The 19,581-nt window shown below is 41.2% G+C and overlaps 1 protein-coding gene across 1 annotated transcript in view; it reads left to right on the top strand.

Moving 5' to 3' along the window:
- Positions 1-19,581, top strand: part of GLDC (glycine decarboxylase) — a 108,181-nt gene that overhangs the window by 11,572 nt on the left and 77,028 nt on the right. Inside the window, exons 3-4 of the mRNA XM_024126926.3 lie at positions 9,231-9,366; positions 17,273-17,437. Coding sequence (XP_023982694.1) covers positions 9,231-9,366; positions 17,273-17,437 — 301 coding nt within the window. The remainder of the gene's footprint in view (positions 1-9,230; positions 9,367-17,272; positions 17,438-19,581) is intronic.

Below are 19,581 nucleotides of genomic sequence, written 5' to 3'. Positions count from 1 at the left end.
TGCAAACATGTTAAATTGTTTGAGTTGGACTCGATACATATTTGTCCCTTCTTGTTCTTGCTCTGCTGGCCATGACAAGCTACTCACAGGGCAGCAAAGAGGAAAAACAAACACTCCAGGACTTCCACTCTGATTCTCATTTCAAATTGACCATTTGGCCTGCTGACGTAGGTCAACTGGTGTTCCAGGTAAATATTATGAATTGTAATGTTTCTCTGTACACTTCTTTTGTAAATGTTTATAGATGGAATGAAAAGGGGCAGTTGAGGAGGTCTCCCACAGAAAGTAGTGTGACCCCAGTCCCAGAAGTAAATAACAGACATGTCCCCACTACCCCACCATGGGATGCTGTTCTGGTTTTCCTACAGCTGCTGTAAAGATCTTGAACCTGTATATCTCTTGGGTGAGCAGGCAGAGCTCTAGGGACTGCTCACTCCTGTGGATCCAAGGGACCACGGAGCCATCAGAAACACGGATTGGACATGCCTTGGCCCCTCTCGGCTGGAGGTGCCTGGCCGGGAGTTCTAATTCCCAAGACTCATGAGGGGCTGGGTGAGCTGGGGTATTAATTGGCTGAGCAAGAAGATGGGAAAGAGCCTGGCAGGATTAGGGTTGGGGGCCAGAGCCCCAGGTCAGGCCTGTGTGGTGCTGCCCGGACCACATCCTGACGCATGGGATGGGCGCCCCTCTGCCAGTCTTGAAGGGTTTTCAATTCAAAGAGTTTTCCTGTCATTATTCTGCATTAATGAGCTTATAGATTGGTTTGCCTTCCTGGACTGAACAAATTCTATAATTCAGCAGACTGTGGTTATGAAACCCTCTTTTGCTAGGGAAAGAAACTTGACAAATAAGAGGGAGTAGGGTTTAATGGGCTGGGTAAGTGGGGTTAAGCCATGCTTAAGCCCAGTTATTTATGGGGGAGGGAGAGAGGTGCTGCAAATGATTAGGCGAAGTTAGAAAAAGGCTACACATTAGGATGGAGTTTGTAGGCAAATTCTGACTTCCACTCAGGAAATCAGAAAATCCTGATATATGCTATCATCCATGGTTTATCTTGAGACCCCGGACCCCACCCCATGGTTCCTGAGCAGCTTTGGCAAGAAAAATGCTAAAGCAGTCTCACATTCTAGCCCCAGCTCTTCCCTTCAGCCTCTGGCAGAAAAAGCCCTTTCTGGGAAATTCAAATACGAGTTTGTTGGTTTTCAGTCCTGATGATTTCCTTGGAGTCCTTTTCTGAGAATCTTGCAAAGCACATGAAGGGCAGGGAGTGGGAGGGAGGCTCTGTTGCTGATTGAGTGGCTGCTCCATGCTGGGTGTTGCTGGGCTGCCTGGAAAATGCTCTGTGGACAACCTGCCACTGTGGGGACAGCAGATGTCCGCACCCATGTATTTCACAAGCAGGATTTTGTTCTGGGTGTAACATTTTAACTCAATTTAAATTTTTTGAATAAATAACACAGGCATATTATCCAAAATTCAAAAGCATGAAAAGATATACAGGGTAAGCAAGACCCCTTCTCACTTATCAGTTTCTTAAGAATCATCCCAGAGATATTCTGTTAATATACAACACATCCATATATATTTATTTTTTAATATAAATGGTAGAATAATTTACACTCTGTGGAAACTTAGGCTTAATATTTTTAGATTGTCAGAAAAGCAAAAGCAAAGCATGGATACATTTTTCCATATACTTGTGGCAAAAAAAATTGTGTTGTGTGTTTGGGAATGGGTTAAGGGTGGGGAACAGTGTGTGTGTGTGTGTGAGTGTGTGTGTGTGTGGGGGGGGGCGTGTAACAGGTATCTTGACCCATATAGCCTGCCTGTTTATTCTAATGACATTCTCCTAGTTCTTGTCCAAGTTCACATGTATGGGAAATTAAAACCTAGGCCTGGAAATTTAACAGCTAAATCAGCTTATTCCTACCAGAAAGTGTATTTGGAGAAGTGGTTGGCACAAAATTCTCCTTGATGTTTTAGGTGCAAGTGACAAGGGAGTTACTATTGGAATGGCTCTTATATGGAATTATGTAAGGAGGAAGCATTCATTCTGAATTCTGAGGAGCAGGAACATTGGGAGACCCACCTGTAGTTTCTTAGGGAATGGTGCCCAGGTCACTGAACTCTGTTCTTGGTACATTAGGACCAGGGCGTTATGCAACGTGCTGAGGTAGAGGGAAAAACAAGGTCAGAAGCAGGTATTTATTCCACAAGAAAAGAACTTAACTGCTTAGATCGCTAAAGGATTGAGGACTTTCATGGCTGGGAGGGCACAGTAATGCAAGGTCTGGCTGCTCTTTGAGGCTGTAGGCAGACGTCTGGAGAATGACAGTTTGTCTCCAAGTGTTTTGTTTTTATTTATTTTTTTTATTGAAGTATAGTTGATTTGCAATGTTGTGTTAGTTTCTGGTTTACAGCAAAGTGATTCAGATATATATATATAGTTTTTCATATTTTATATATGTGTGTATCTGTCTATATATATAGATATAGTTTTTTATATTCTTTTCCATTATGGTTTCTTACAGGATATTGAATATAGTTCCCTGTGCTATACAGTAGGACCTTGTTGTTTATCCATCCAAGTGTTTTTTCCACCCCCTGCCTCTTCAGGAGACCCTCCAACACTAGAAGTTTCCTTTTTTTTTTTTTTTTTGTGGTATGCGGGCCTCTCCCTGCCGCGGCCTCTCCCGTTGCGGAGCACAGGCCCCGGACGCGCAGGCCCAGCGGCCACGGCCCACGGGCCCAGCCGCTCCGCGGCACGCGGGATCCTCCCAGACCGGGGCGCGAACCCGGTTCCCCTGCATCGGCAGGCGGACGCGCAACCACTGCGCCACCAGGGAATATTCTTTTCCATTATGGTTTCTTACAGGATATTGAATATAGTTCCCTGTGCTATACAGTAGGACCTTGTGGAAGCCCCTTCCAAGTGTTTTTTAATGGACATTCCCTTTCTCATTCTGTCTCATTTCCTCCCTGGTTTGTTTCATTGTCCTTCATATTCAGGAAGATAGTTACTGGAATTGGGCCTGTTAACAGGAGGAAGCTGTTTTTGTCGAGTTGGAAGGACAAGAGTGAGGAATGTGCACTGCTGTGGGGCTCACTCTGGGGGGAAGCTGATCATTTTCCTCTCTCCTCTTTGTTCACACAGCTTTCCTGGGGCTGTGCTGCCCAGGGTTTGGATGACACAATTGCCTTTTTAAAATGCTTCTCTTACTACGTAGGTGGAAAAGACTGCCACTTTGGACTTAAGGATCCCACACTATTTCTCTAGAAAGGCATTCTTTTCCAAAGGAGAAAGGAATCTAAATCTATTGTGAAGTACAGTGGTGGATATTGCATGGTTAGGGTTTGGGCTTTTATTTAGACCAATCATGCCCCCAAACTTGCTCTTAGAGACTGCTTCTGCTATGTTCCATTTCAGAGAGGTTCAGCGGTAGACCTCTGATTGTGGACTTTTCCCTCTTCTCCCCTTTTCTCCATGTCCATTGGATCTTGGTATTATTTAACATAGTAACTCAAACTCTGGGATCCTAAATGTACTAGGTTGGCTCTTCTGCTGATTGGACCAAAGTCAGATTTCATTAGTAGGTATGAGAAATGGTGACCAGTGAACAAACATTAGAAATAATCCAGACACTCACTAAGTTGTGTTTTTGGGGAGTGTTTTTTTTTTTTTTTTTTTTTTAGTGTTTTTTATTAAATGTGACTGGTAAAGCCTGAGGTCTAGATTTTTTTTTAAATTTATTTATTTTTATTGACATATAGTTGATTTACAATGCATCAGGTGTAAAGTGATTCAGTTATATACATATAACTGAATTCTTTTCCATTATAGGTTATTAGAAGACACTGAATATAGTTCCTTGTGCTATGTAGTAGGTCCTTGTTGTTTATCTATTTTATATATAGTAGTGTGTATCTGTTAATCCCAAATTCCCGATTTATCCCCCCTTCCCCTTTCCCTTTTGGTAACTATAAGTTTATTTTCTGTGTCTGTGAGTCTATTTCTGTTCTGTAAATAAGTTCATTTGTATCATTTTTTAGATTCCACCTATAACTGATATCATGTGGTATTTGTCTTTCTCTTTCTGACTTCACTTAGTATGATAATCTCTAGGTGAGGTCTTGATTTTATCACAGTAAGAAGCAGTTTAACTCTCTGTTCAAGTCACAGACTGTCTTGACTTCTAGGTTGTCATGATGAGCAATGGATGAGTGAATGGTAAAGGTTTCTCAGACCATTATACCTTTCAGAAGCATGACCAAGTACCTACCCTACTCTTGATGGCTCATGAGTGTCCATTAGCTTGGTGTACAGAGGACTACTCATTCTATTAACTCACTTTGTTCCCAATAGAATGTAAAATTGGTTGTGAAGACCAGGCTATGTTGAGGGCCAATCAGGGAATACAATTGTCCCTCAGTATCCAGGAGGAATTGGCTTCAGGTGCCCCCTTACCCCCACCCTCCACCATACCAAAATCCTTGGATGCTCAAGTCCCTTATATAAAATGGTGCAGCATTTGCATATAACCTGTACATAACCTCCCCATATACTTTAAATCATCCCTAGATTACTTATAATACCTAGTACAATGTAAATGCTATGTAAAGTTTTAATACAAGGTAAATTCTATGTAAATAGTTGTAAATACTATGTAAATGATATGTAAATAGTTGCCAACACTGGCAAATTCAAGTTTTGCTTTTTGCAACTTTCTGAAAATTTTTTTTCTGAATATATATATATATATATATATATTTTAAACATCTTTATTGGAGTATAATTGCTTTACATTTCTGAATATTTTTGATTCTTGGTTGAAACCCACAAATTTGGAAGCTGTGGGTCCTGGAGGGCCTGCTGTATTTGTATTAGCTCTCTCTGGGTAGGGGCAGAGCCCACAGGTGCTTGGAAAAATTGGTCCCATAGGGACTAGAGTATATCTGTTATAGGATTATTTGGTTGCACCGGGTCTTGGTTGTAGCAGGCAGGCTCCTTATATGTGGCATGTGGACTCTTAGTTGTGGCATGCATGTGGGATCTAGTTCCCTGATCAGGGATCGAACCCCGGCCCCCTGCATTGGGAGCATGGAGTCTTAACCACTGCACCACCAGGGAAGTCTCCTCTGTTACAGGATTAAAAACTTGTGTGTCTCAAGTTTGAACTTTTTTATGCTTCTGAGTCTTAACTATAATTAATTTTTTTGCTCTTCTTTTATGCTAATTGGCCTTTAAATTCTTTCAAGTGTTTTATCCAAGTGTGTAGGATGTTGGCAACTATGAGGGATGATGATATGTATTGATATATGGACACCCTGAACTGATGTGGGATGTGGCAGTGGGTTCCTGGCTAGTCTGCAGTGGTGAAGGCATATGGACAGGATAGGCTGCAGAATGGATGAGAAAGGAACTGGGCTCTAACTGAAGCTCTTTCACTGGGCACACGAACTTGCACTAACATCCTCAGCCCTGCTGGGAGGTATGAGAGAATGGGTTTTCTTGCAAAAGGAAGAATCAGGTTCCTCCACCATTCTAGTTGAAAGTTCAGGGTCTCCAGATAAATATCAACATCTCTCATAGCGGCCACTGATGTTTTATGTACTAGTTTAGGTACCTGGGGTTAGGACTTCAACGTATCTCTTTAGAGGATACAGTTTAACCCTTTAACCCATAACACTTCCTGGACCATCTCCCTTCTGGACTATTGTGCTGGCCTCTTACCGTATCCCCCTGTTTGCAGAGTCTCCTCTCTGACCTATCCACACTACCAATAGAATTATCTTTCTGTAATATAGAAAAAAAATCATATTACTCAATACTCTATGACTCTCAAAGGTTAAACTCTTAATTTGACAAAGTCCTTCAAAGACTGTTCTCATTTGAGAGCTGGACCTTTTGTCTTCATGGAATAATATGGAACAGGGACCTGTCTCTCTTGCACAGGATCTTAATTGAAGCTGGCCTTGCTGAATTGGGTGCGGGCCAGGCACTGCTAATTTCCCCTCCTACTGGGCTTCTTAATCACTCTGCCCTAAGAAGACTTTGGGAAGTGATTGGATTTCTTGCATGATTGTTCCTAAGGATGTTGTACTTGCATATCTCCTCAGATATTGTTTTATTGTACTTTCAGCTATAGTTCCTAAATCTTCCGTGGAAGAAGGCAAGATTGTCCATCATAAGGCAGTAGGGTTGTATTTAGTCATGAAACCGATACTTGTAAACTGATACTTACTCCTCTCTTTTGTTAGCCTAGTCTGGCAAAATGACACATCTCTTGTGAATTTATTTACTGTGAAAGGAAGTGGGGTGGGAGGGTAGGATGGAAGGTGACAGTGTTTTCAATGAAGATAAAGAAGGATTAATGAGAATAACAGTCACAGAGTTCAGTAGAATTAAAACATCATGAAGCATCTTCCTAGCCAGTTTGCCATTTTAGAGATTGCTGTACCTAGATTTGTAACAATAAAATCAATCAATTCCAAGATTTAGTGGCTGAGTCCCTAATTTTTTTTTTTTTTTTTTTGGCTATGTTAGGTCTTTGTTGAGGCATGTGGGATCTTTTATTGTGGTATGCGAGCTTCTCTCTAGTTGTTGCATGCGGGTTTTCTGTCTCTAGTTGTGGTGCACGGGCTCTGTAGTTGTGGTGCACAGGGTCCAGAGCACGTGGGCTCTGTAGTTTGTGGCTCGCAGGCTCTAGTTGAGGCGCGCAGCCTCAGTAGTTGTGGCACGCAGGCTTACTTGCCCCGTGGCGTGTGGGATCTTAGTCCCCCAACCAGGAATTGAACCTGCATCCCCTGCATTGGAAGGTGGATTCTTTACCACTGGACCACCAGGGAAGTCCCTGAGTCTGTAAGATCTTAAAGGGGGCAGACATTTGCCTAAGTAGTTAAATCTCAGTTAAATTTTAGTAGCATGATCTAACTATATGCAGAGGGGCAGAGAAAGAACCAGGTAAGGTCATTTGTATCTAGAAAGTATCTTTCAGTATAAGTGCTATACATGTAGCAGGTCGAAATCTGGCCCATTCAGGAAAGTGTGGAAGCTGGAGTTAGGCTGGGTAGCTAATTTAAAACCGTGTAGCCTTAGGTGAGTGGTTCTCTTCAAGCCTTAGTTTCCAAAGCGATGTGGAAAGCATTTGGTACGATTCCTGGCAAAGAGTAAGTGCTCAAAATGTCAGATGCTGTTATTACACGCATGACCCAAAATAGGGTCTCATCTGCATCCGAGGACTTTTATAATTCCTCCTTAATTACCTCGTTCCCTAATGAAAATGCTGGTTAAGACTTTCCTGGTGGTCCAGTGGTGAAGAATCCGCCTTCCAGTGCAGGGGACGCAGGTTCGACCCCTGGTCAGGGAACTAAGATCCCACATCCCACAGGGCAGCTAAGCCCGGGCACCACAACTATTGAGCTCACGCGCCTCAATGAGAGAGCCCGTGTGCCGAAAACAACAGAGCCCACGCGCCCTGGAGCACGCACACCACAACTAAGGAAGAGAAAACCCGCACGCAACAACTAGAGAGAAGCCTGAGTGCCACAACTAGGGAAAAGCACATGCGCCACAACAAAGAGCCTGTGCACTGTAACGAAAGATCCCGCATGCCTCATGCCTCAACAAAAATCTCATGTGCTGCAACTAAGACCCTGATACCCTGATGCAGCCAAAAAAAAAAAAAAAAAAAAAAAACCAAAGGGGGAAAAATAAGGAAAATAAATAAATATTTTAAAAAACCCTGCATGTGGGTCTTTTATTATAACTGATATTTTCTTGGTTGGGTGAAGGGCCTTTTATAAGTAGCCCTTTCAGTGACACACAGGAAAAAGTGTCAGAATTAGCACGGCAATTTTAGAGAAAAATGTAGGTCATGTGTTATTTAAGACATACCAACTATTGGTATAAGGCAATTTAAAAGGGAAAACAGGGCTTCCCTGGTGGCACAGTGGATAAGAATCCGCCTGCCAATGCAGGGGACACGGGTTCAAGCCCTGGTCCAGGAAGATCCCACATGCTGCGGAGCAACTAAGCCCGTGCACCACAACTACTGAGCCTGCGCTCAAGAGCCCACGAGCCACAACTACTGAAGCCCGCGCGACTAGAGCCCATGCTCCGCAACAGGAGAAGCCACCGCAGTGAGAAGCCCGCGTGCTACAACAAAGAGAAGCCCCCACTCGCTGCAACTAGAGGAAGCCCAGGTGCAGCAACAAAGACCCAACGCGGCCAAAAATAAATAAAATAAATTAACCCCCCCCCAAAAAATGAATAAAAGGAAAAATATTTTACCAGGAGCAGAATTTTTATTTGGTGTAAATAAAACATGTGAAGGTGTCCCAGGTGTCAAAACTGGGAAATTCTGACAAAGCCAAAAAAAGAAGAGCCAAAAAAATCATGAGGAACCAACCTTGAGGAGTAACTGAGTGTTGTTTGGGGATTTTTCAGGTTCCTGCATCTAGTACTTAGTGTTGCTGAGAGGATAATTCTTTTTTTTTTTTTTTTAATTTATTTTATTTTTGGCTGAGCAGAATTTTTATTTGGTGTAAATAAAACATGTGAAGGGAACAGAAGAAAACTGGAATGAGGCAGGTGTCAAAACTGGGAAATTCTGACAAAGCCAAAAAAAGAAGAGCCAAAAAAATCATGAGGAACCAACCTTGAGGAGTAACTGAGTGTTGTTTGGGGATTTTTCAGGTTCCTGCATCTAGTACTTAGTGTTGCTGAGAGGATAATTCTTTTTTTTTTTTTTTTAATTTATTTTATTTTTGGCTGCATTGGGTCTTCGTTGCTGCACACGGGCTTTCTCTAGTTGTGGCAAGCGGGGGCTACTCTTTGTTGCGGTGCGCGGGCTTCTCATTGCGGTGGCTTCTCTTGTTGCGGAGCACGGGCTCTAGGCGTGCGGGCTTCAGTAGCTGTGGCACACAGGCTTCAGTAGTTGTGGCTCACGAGCTCTAGAGTGCAGGCTCAGTAGTTGTGGCACACGGGCTTAGTTGCTCCGTGGCATGTGGGATCTTCCCGGACCAGGGCTCGAATCCGTGTCCCCTGCATTGGCAGGTGGATTCTTAACCACTGTGCCACCAGGGAAGCCCCAAGAGGATAATTCTTATATTTTCCATATAGCTGTTTTCCTCATGTCAATATTCAAACAAAGCTAGGGCTTTAAACTATAGCTAGAGTTCTCTTTTGAGACATTTTCTCTCTGTAACATTTCTCTCTTTCCCACAATCAGGTGAAAATGAAATCCTTGCAACTCTGCATGCCATTTCCAGCAAGAACCAGATTTGGAGATCATATATTGGCATGGGCTATTATAACTGCTCAGTGCCACAGACAATTTTGCGGAACTTACTGGAGAACTCAGGATGGTAATGTATTTCTTGATGAAAAACGGGAGTGCTGTGATTTGATTTGCATGACTCTTTCTGTGTCCCCACCCCCCAAAGCCTCAGAACTTGCCCACTGACACCCATACTCTAGTGCTATCCCTAACCTGCAGGAACCTACCTGGCTTTCTCTGGCGTGGGAGATTTCCTTACTCAAATGTAGAGGACTTAGAAGCTTCTTTCCACTTTTATTCCCATAAAATAATCTAGAGCTCAAAATTGTGGGTGCTGGGCATCTCTTCCTCTTGGTGACTCCGTGTTTGTTCTCAGTGAGCGTTTTTGAGCAAGATATCAAACCTGCAGGTGGGCAGATTCAGGGCTTTATTCTTTGGAGACACTAGGATTTTAGGCTGTCTGAGATTACTCAGTGAGTCAAAATCTTGGTCCATTGTCTTCTCTCAGGATTTTAGGAGCTACAGTTAATTATACCCCCCTCCTCTGCCCCCTGCCCCAAACCAATATTCTAGGTTTATGACCAACTGAAAAAAGAAGACATTGTATCAGGTAGATGGAGATGAAGATGTTAGCTTTATTACTTAGCACTTTGTAGAGAAAGAGAACATGTGTATTCTGTGAACAGGCTCTTCTAGAAACAATCAAAGACAAAGCTGAGCTGTTAATGCTGTTACTTGTTCTGCCTCCACCTCACCTATCAGGTAACTCATTCCTAGTCCTCTAGGGGGTGTGGTAGGGGGTGTTCTTGTCCCTGCCCACTCTGGTTGCCACAGTTTGCACAAAATGAAAATGTTTCTCCTGCACTTGAGGAAAACTTCTATGCTATCTTGCTTTTCCATTCCTGTTTGCTGTATGATAGAAAGAAGGAAACAGAGGTTCATGTCCTAGTATACACTAAACAAGAAAACACCTTGGGTACTTCTTAACGGGCAAAGACCATGGCTTCAAAGGTGCCTGAGAGCAGATCAGAGCATCTGCTTCTTCTGCCCACTGGGAATTATTGTCTGACTATGGAGGAGGAAAGATGGGGACCCCTGGGCCTTTCTTTCTCTTGTTTTTGGATCAGTGCCATTGTATACATCAGCATCTTTGAATTGAAACTTTATTTCAGCTGATAACCTTATCTCCAGAGGAATGTGTGCACTTACCATCTCTAGCATAGAAACAAACCAAGCCTGGGAAGGCTTTGATACTTCCTGGGTGATTTTTTTTTTTTTTTTTTAAGTTGGTTGGTGTACGAGGTAAATTTAATTTTTAGTAGGACCATTATTATGCAAGGACAGAGTAAGTGATTGCCTCTGCAATTCAAAGGTATTTATAGCAAGATGCAGAGACTATCTTTTAGGTTAGCATATAGAAAAATAATCAACTTTAGTAAAGGGAATGTGGAGCCCCCCATGAGAAAGCACGGAATTGCCTCCTTTGAAATACTAAGTACATGCTCCACAGCACTATATCTTAAACATTTGCTGAACACTTCACATCTGTTTTAAAAATAGGTTTTATTTAATAAAATTCTGTCAGAGTTAACTTGAATCAAGTGACCAAAGTTCTCATTTCAGTATAATCGCCTCATATAAGAAGCTGTCCACCTGCCATCCTATGGCAGACTATTGAGACATCTGTTAGTCCATTTTTTTCCTCAAAAACAGAAGTAAGTGCCTGCCTGAGAAGACTCAAACCTACCCCCCAAATTTACTGTTTATTCTAGTCAACTCCTGAAGATGGGGTACGTGTCTCCCAGCTTCTGTGGTTGGGTAGGAGCCTAACTTCTATGAGCACCAGTTAGCAAACCCAGATGGGTTTCATGTGGATGACCCCCTTCCTGTTTTTGTAAATTTTCATTTCCCAGACTCTACCGAGTCCCTGATCATTCCCCTCCCCACTCCCTCATTCTCCCTTTAAAACATGTAGTCATCTCTAAAACACACACACACACACACACACACACACACACACAAACAGAGAAATATGCAGCCCCATCTAAGATTACAAACTTTGACAATTTTGACATTTTAGAGAGTAAACCTGATAGCCTACGTAATTTTAAACTTTGCACAAAGTGTTCTTAGTCCTAGGAATAGAGGTACTGTTTTGACTGCTTACCATATGTGAACTTACACTCTGTTTGAACTTACACTCAAACAAATATAGCGGTTTCTGTGTGTTTGAGTCTGTGAGTGAATATGTGTTGGGCCGTCGGCACAGCGGGCCTTCATCTGGTGCCTAAAGCCCAGACCTGTAGGTCTGAGGACCAAGGCATGTGTGTAGCTCAGGGCATAGGTTAGACTGGGTGGGAAGCGCAGCGCCTTTGTATCTTTTGTCTGCTTTTGCATAAGTGCAAAGGTAGGCCTGGTTGGTGAGGGTGTTTGTCCTAGATGCAGTGATTCATGTCCCATCATTATAGACGCCAGATCTGTTGGCCTAATCACTCCTGCATTGCTTTTGGTTTCAATATGCTCCATTTCTTTATTAATAGGAGAACAGGAATGAACTGTCAAAGAAGTAGTTTTTCTGCTTTGTGTGTGTGTGTGTGTTTGTGTATGTGTGAACGCGTGTGAAGGTATTTGTATTGCTGAGGGCTTCTTTCCCCCTGGGGTATTGGTAAAAGTTTGGATGGTAAACTCCAAGTTTGATTTCAAAAGCAAATGGCCTGTCTCCTCCTTCTTACAAAACAAGCCTCCTAAGTACATGAACGGGCTGCAGCATTCCAGCCGTCTGAATACTGGCCAGCTGTCTTCGCTCTTGGTGGCCGCACAGAATATTCACCATATTGCTTCCTGGCTGTGAGTGGATATGTTCATTTACTTTAGGATCCGCCAGAGTTTTGAGAGGGAGACAGTGTTGTTCTTTGCTTTTCAGTTCTGGTTTTGGGGTGCATTTTAAGTATTGATCCTTTGCATTCTCCGAAAGCTGATCTGAAACAGAGGGTGATACTGGCCCTTGCCAGCCCTGATAGGGAGGGCTGTGCACATGAGCTTGGGTAGACTTCACATTATCACCCTTCTGAATGGTTGCCATAGAGATGGAACCAACAAATTCCGGTGACGTGAGGTGAAAATAAATGGGTAACGTAGCCTCCAGAGAATACAAACATTTGGGCTCTTACAAGAAGATTTACATTAGGCCTGGAATATATTTTATGGGGTCTACTTTTTGAAATTTTCGATTGCTGTTAATATCAGTTAACTAATATCAAAACACGTACATTTCCATTGTGACTATTTCTGTTTTGTGTAATGTTGGCACTGGGATTAAATGAGAGAATCTCATGAATGTTTGTCTTCCTGCAACTCCCCCACGCCTTTTTTGGTTAAAATCGTAGAGAATACTGATTATTTTGGAATAAATGTTAATGCCATGTTGAATATATCATGCATCCTTTTTGAGTGGAACAGAATGCCTTCTTGGATATGTAGATACTTTTTGGTTTTTAATATTAAAATATATCTAGAAACAGAAATCAATTGAGTTAAATATCAGTTGGAACATAGAAATTGTAGATTACAGACATTTTCTTGATCACTGTTTTGCCTGAGGCAACTAAACCCTTTTATGCAGGATGGCAGGCCCTGTGCTAGCATTTTTCTCCTGAAATGAGGGTTTATTTAGTATCTCCAGGCTTGAGATTCACCCATCCGTGTCCATTAATAGCTGATTTTTAAGACCATTTATGTCTGTTTATTAGTGTAAAAAAAAAGTGTGGATTATAAAAGAAGTTTACAAGTAAAAGAAGTAGGATCATGTATTTGTCATCTTTGCAAGAAAAGTTTTAAAGCTCTCTCCTTTTAGCAGTGCTAATTAGCATCAGCCTAAGCTTGGACTTTGAGCAAGGAGAGAAAGGCTGAACAAGGGAGGGGGAATATTAAATCCCAAAGTCTCTGAGCAAAGGAATAGCATGGTCTCAGGTATGAAGGACTGTGTTTGGGAGGTTTGGGGCTTTTTCTTGCAGGTAACTGGGGAGCCATCCCCATTTGAGCAGGAAAGTCAGACACATACATTTGCACCAGAAATATTCGATAATTTCCTATTTTAAGCACTGTGCTAGGCTAGTAAGGCAACAAAGGGGTGGATATAGGATGTCGGAAGGAAGACTAATGGCAATTGGTCATCATTTGGGCCTAAAAAAATCTGGAGTTTTTACCTTGAGAATTGGCATGATAGTGGTAACTTTGAAGGAATAAGAATATTTAAGAAAAGAAACTACCTTGTTTGGCGATCTGGTTGGAGGAAGGATAGGGAATGTGATGCTGACATGGGATGTGATGAATTTCCAGAAAGAAATTGTTTCCAGGTAGAAATATCTAATAATATCTGAATAGAAGTATGAATAAATCCTTTGGGAGAAGTCTATGAGTGTTTAAAAAAAAATTTCTAAGATCGGAACAGAGGATAAAAACTTTTCAAAACAACCAGCATTTGGGAAGGACTTTATTTACCATTTCCAAAATGCTTTATGTATGTTAATTGGACTTGAGTGTTAAGATAATATCTGATATGGGTGATGTTATCTCCATTGATGGCCAAGAGAAATTGGCAGGGAGAGGTTTAGTGACTTGTCCCAGTTCACAGGTAATAAATTAGAGAATTTAGGTTGACACCCAGAGCTTCTTAATACTTAGCATTGGTGAAGATACAGGGAAACCTGTGAATCACTGTATTACTTAAGGGAATACAGAATGGTGTGAACTGTCTAGAGAAAAACATGGCGTATGTACCGAAAGATTTGAAATTGATTATCGTACACCTTATGATTTGGAATTCCATATCTAGGGATTTATCCTAAGGAAATAATACAAAGATAAGGATGTTCACTGTTATGCTATTTCTAATATTTAAAAACCAAAAGTAATATTCAACTTGAGGGGAATTTATTCTAAGGAAATAGTACAAAGATAGGAATCTAGGAGTTTATCCTAAGGAAATAATACAAAGATAGGAATCTAGGAATTTATCCTAAGGAAATAATACAAAGATAAGGATGTTCACTGTTATGCTATTTCTAATATTTAAAAACCAAAAGTATTGTTAAACTTGAGGGGACTTGTTAAATAAATTATGATAAATGATTTAATAACACATAACAATCAAATGCATATTTCTGAATAATATTTAAAGTTATTAGAAATTGTCCATGGAATAATGTTAACAGAAAAAAAATCGAGACACAACTTTATACAGAGTACCATCTTACTTTGAAGTATAAATATGATTGTGATGTCAAAAAGAGACTGAAATGAATTAACCTGATTGTGGTAGTCATTTCACAAAGTATACGTATATCAAAACATCATGTTGTACACTTTTAATATACACAGTTTTGTGAATTATACTTCAATAAAGCTAGAGAAAAAAAAAGAATGTATATAGAAAAGTCACAGATTAACAAGAAAAGGGGCAAACAACACAACAGAAAAATGAGGAGAAAAAGAAAAAAAGACTGAAAAGAAATGTACCTAAATGTTAACTATTTGTTATCTTGGAGTTCTGGGATTATGGGTGATTTTATTTTCTCAGTAGTTATCTCAATTTTCCAACTTTTTACAAAGAGCATGCATCACATAATCAGCAAAAAAAGGTTGTAAACATGTTCCTGACACACAGAAGATGGTTAATAAATGGTAGCCAATGTCTTTAAAATTTAGAACATATAATAAAAAGAAAGTAAAAATTATGGTTAATCTTGCCACCCAGAGAAAATCACTGTTTACGTTTTGGTTCACGTTTTTACAAATTTACAAAAATAGGATTGTAGTATTTTACATTTTAATTTTTAAATTAATGTATCATGAGCATCTTCTATGTCAGAAAATATTTTTACATATCATTTTCACAATCCATAGTATTATATGCATATTGTCTAATTTAATCATTTTCCTTTTAATAGAGAGTTTGTTGCTCATTTTTCAACATTCTGTTCAGTGCTGTGATGAATTCTTTGGATGGGCTAGCTGATACATATGCATGCTTTTTTGTGTATGTGTGTGTATAAGTTTGTGTGTCTGTCCGTATGCCAAATAATGATTGTGAGGAAAATGAACGTTTCATGTTAGCCCGGCTATCTAAGCCTATGTCTTTGTGGTGGCAGACTATGCTGTGTATGAAGATCTTATCTGATCTGAGGTCACAGTGACCCCTTGCCTGTGCCTTTTGTGTGCCATTTCTGCTTAGATTCCCTTTCTACTTTGTCTACATTATGTATTGTGTGCTTCATTTATTCCAGTTCACCACCCGCTTAGAATTTGGCAAACTGATTTACAGTTGCTAAACCAGGCTGTTCAAGGAATTAATTGAAGCAAAAACATACTCTGCTGTACAAACACACACACACACACAACTATACCAATGAAAGTTTCAGGGAAGTTATTTCAAAGTCTTGACATTTCACTGCTTGGTAAGGCAATCTCCCCCACTCTTTTCCCCCTCAAAGGTAAGAAGACATTGATTTCAAAGCCTTCAGAAAAGAAAAAAGAAAAAAAAAAAAGGTGGAAATATCCTGAACGTGATTACCAGATCAGGAGAGAAAGGAAAAGGGGTTGAAAATTTTTTTTTTTCCTAATACTCTTCAGGCTTGGAAGAACAAAAACAATAGAGATATGAAACAATGTTACTCTCATGTGGGAGCATAGACCCCAGTCTGACACACTTTGGTAGTACAGTAATGGATTCTTGGTGAAAAGATAGCAGCTCTTTCCAAGTCCCCAGCTACCCTCTCTCCTCTTATTTTATTTTCTTTAAAATATTTATCACTCTGAAATGATTTTATGTATTTTTTATCTCTTTTTCCCCACTATAATATATTTTCCTTGAGATCAGGGACTGTTACCCATCTTGCTTATGATGTGCCACCAGAACTTATCATAGTTTTTTTTTTTTTTTTTTTTTTTTTTTGTGGTATGCGGGCCTCCCCCCGTTGTGGCCTCTCCCGTCGCGGAGCACAGGCTCCGGACGCGCAGGCCCAGCGGCCATGGCTCACGGGCCCAGCCGCTCCGCGGCATGTGGGATCCTCCCAGACCGGGGCGCGAACCCGGTTCCCCTGCATCGGCAGGCGGACGCGCAACCACTGCGCCACCAGGGAAGCCCATAGTTTTTGGCACTTAGTAGACATGCAGTAAATATTTGTAGGATGAGTGAATGAATGAAGGGATGAAGAAAGTGATGAAGTCACTAAGTGGGTTAACTCTCATACCTAAAGACACATTTTTGGCTAATAACTGGAGGATTTTAAGGTTAGAATTCATGTCTGCGCTGCCTTCTAACCATTAGTATTCTTGAATTTTGATAGGTATGGAGTTTACTTCCATAGACTTTTAATAACTGGATAGTGACAATTCTTTTTTTTTTTTTGGCTGTGCCACGTGTCTTGTGGGATCCTAGTTCCCTGACCAGGGATTGAACCCGGGCCCTTGGCAGTGAAAGTGCGGAATCCCAACCACTAGACTGCCAGGGAATTCCCGACAATTCTTAAACAGACCTCTATTAATTTTTTAGGAGCACATAGAACTTCTGGTTAGTATAAACAAAGCTCCTCTTCCCCAAAACCAAAAGTTTCAAGTATTAGATATTAGATTCTCAGATACTTTTCTATTGTGAACCATGGTTGCAGTGAGCTTTTTTTTTTTTATTCTGTTTATAATACTATAGGCAGTCTCAAGTGAATTTTAAGAGCCAACTTACAGTACAACATACTTATGATAAGATCATTAAAATAGAAATGTAAGTACTGATTATCCCCAAAGGGTAATATTGTTACTATGATTTAATGCTGAGCTTCCTTACAGAAGACAAAAAGGAAGCTTATTGTTGTATTATATGATTCTCAAGAGAGGCAAACTTAATTTTCAGATACTGAATTCTAAAATGAAGGTATTTCATGAGCTTTTTCTGAATAGTGGATTCACAGTTTGGACATAGTGTTTTGGGTCCCTTACAGGATCACCCAGTATACTCCGTACCAGCCAGAGGTGTCTCAGGGGAGACTGGAGAGTTTACTCAATTACCAGACCATGGTGTGTGACATCACAGGCATGGACATGGCTAATGCATCCCTGCTGGATGAGGCCACCGCGGCTGCAGAGGCAATGCAGCTCTGCTACAGGTGAGAGGCCCAGCATGAGATTCCCTCAGGGGGAGGGACGTCTTCCAGTCTTACAACTGCTGTGCAGGCGGGGGTTTCCCTGCTTCGGTCAGTGCCCAGTGACTTTGTCCTTCTTACCCTCTCTCTCTCTCTTTCTCTTCCCTGCCCCCTCTTTCTGTCTATCACACACACACACATTTGTGTCTATGAGATACGTGTATCAGTATCATTATACCAGTTAGTTGAGGTAACAAACAGATGTGAAATATAGTGCATTTAAAAAGCCACTGCTCTTTATTGTTTAACATTATGTAAGAAAGACATTTTGCTCTTCACATACATAATGTTAAGTTCAGGGATGTTACAGCAACTCCGAGATAGTATCAAGGACCAATGCCCCTCTCTCTTTGCCATCATTAGTGCGAGGCTTTTATCCTGTAGACTGAAGAAAAACATACAACCTAAAACTTGCAAGTTAAGTTTTATTTGGGGATCTTACTAAGGATGAGAGCCCCGGACACAGTCTCTCACACAGCTCTGAGGAACTGCTCCGAAGAGGTCAGGGAGGAGCCAGAACACGTAGGAGATTTTTGCTGGAAAAAACCCATGCAGTCGAACATCAAAAGATTACTGCTAATCACAAAGAACAGACATCTCAGGTTAATGTTAGTGCTTTTCAATATATGGGAAGATGCAAGAGTTTGGGCTCATTGAAATTATTCCTTAGAAATGCATCTTAACTATCTTGGGCCAGTCTCCAAAGCAAATAATACTTCCTGTTTTTCTCCATCCTGAATTCCTCTCAGGGTGCGCCATCAGTGAGCAGCTGCAGTGGCTAATGGCTTGATCCTTGTAGAACTGGGATGGCGGGCAACATTTTTTGTTTACTGCAGTGGCAGACAAGAGTCCTGTCCACAGCCCTCCTGGTCACAAGATGACTGCTGGAGCTCTAGCCATGACGCCTGCATTCAGGAAGAAGTAAAGGGTACTTCTAGCAAAATAAGCTCTCTTTAAATAGTGTTTTGGAATCCTCCACTCAACAATTTACTTATGCTTCACTGACCACCCCTGCCTACAAGTGACCTGGGGAAATGCAGTTTTTTTCAGATGGGCACATTGCTGCCCCCTACATACTGGGTTTCTGTTACTATGGTGACAGGGAGAATGGATATTGGGTAGGAACTAGCAATCTGCAATGTAATATGTAAGTAAATATCACCATCTTTTATGAAGAATATTCTTCTCAGGTTGTATTTAATGTTTTATTGCTTGTTTTCTTTTTCTATTTAACAATATTTTGTGAACATTTCCCCATTTCTTTAGTCAGCTTTCTAAACTGTGGCTTTTATTGGCTACATCGCAATATTCATTTGCATGGAAGTACCATAATTGATGTAACCTCACCTCTATTGTTATACATTGTTTGTTCCCATTTTTCACTGTTATTAATGGTATTTTTGTGCATCTGTAGGATAAATCTTTGTCAAAAGTTGTGATTATTTCCTGAGGATGCATTTCTAGAAGTAGAATTGCTGGGTCATGGTTAACTTTGGTTAATATTTAGTTAATAATCGTTCTCCAGCTCCTCACCTTCTTTTGTTCTTTGCCTTGAGAATACATTTGAGTTTACCTTCCTTCCAGGTAGAATTCTCATATGGATGGTCATCTGGTAGGGAAATCTGCCCACATTGATGATGTGTCTGTCTGAGGTTTTGGGGGACTGGCCCTAGTCGACTGACTGGGTGACTGCAGTGGCTAATGCCTTGATCCTTGTGGAACTGGCGGGCAACATTCTTTGTTTACACTCTGAATGCCCATGTAAGTCTCTTTCTTGGCTTCCACAGACTTGAGGGGTGGTTAAATTGATTCTGATACCAATTCCAGTCAGGGAGGGGGGTTCCTCTCACACCTGAAAACAAACGAACAAACATCTGCTAGTGTCTGAGAATTTGACTCAATCCTGACACCATCTACCTGGAGATAGCATCAGATTCCACAGGTTAAGGGCTCAGTTTTATAAAACTGCACCCCACCTCTCCACCCCTGCCCTACTTCAGCTGCAAGTCGCAAGCCCAGGTTGTTGCTTGTGCCTCTGACCAACTGGCTATAGATTGGGGTTCCAACAACCCCCTCCAACTCAGGATGCCATTCTCAAGTACAGATTG

The sequence above is a fragment of the Physeter macrocephalus genome, chromosome 9 (genome assembly GCF_002837175.3).
Source record: "Physeter macrocephalus isolate SW-GA chromosome 9, ASM283717v5, whole genome shotgun sequence".
Taxonomy (NCBI): domain Eukaryota; kingdom Metazoa; phylum Chordata; class Mammalia; order Artiodactyla; family Physeteridae; genus Physeter; species Physeter macrocephalus.
The sequence above is the reverse complement of the archived record's forward strand: the minus strand, read 5'-3'. Positions and strand labels throughout refer to the sequence as shown.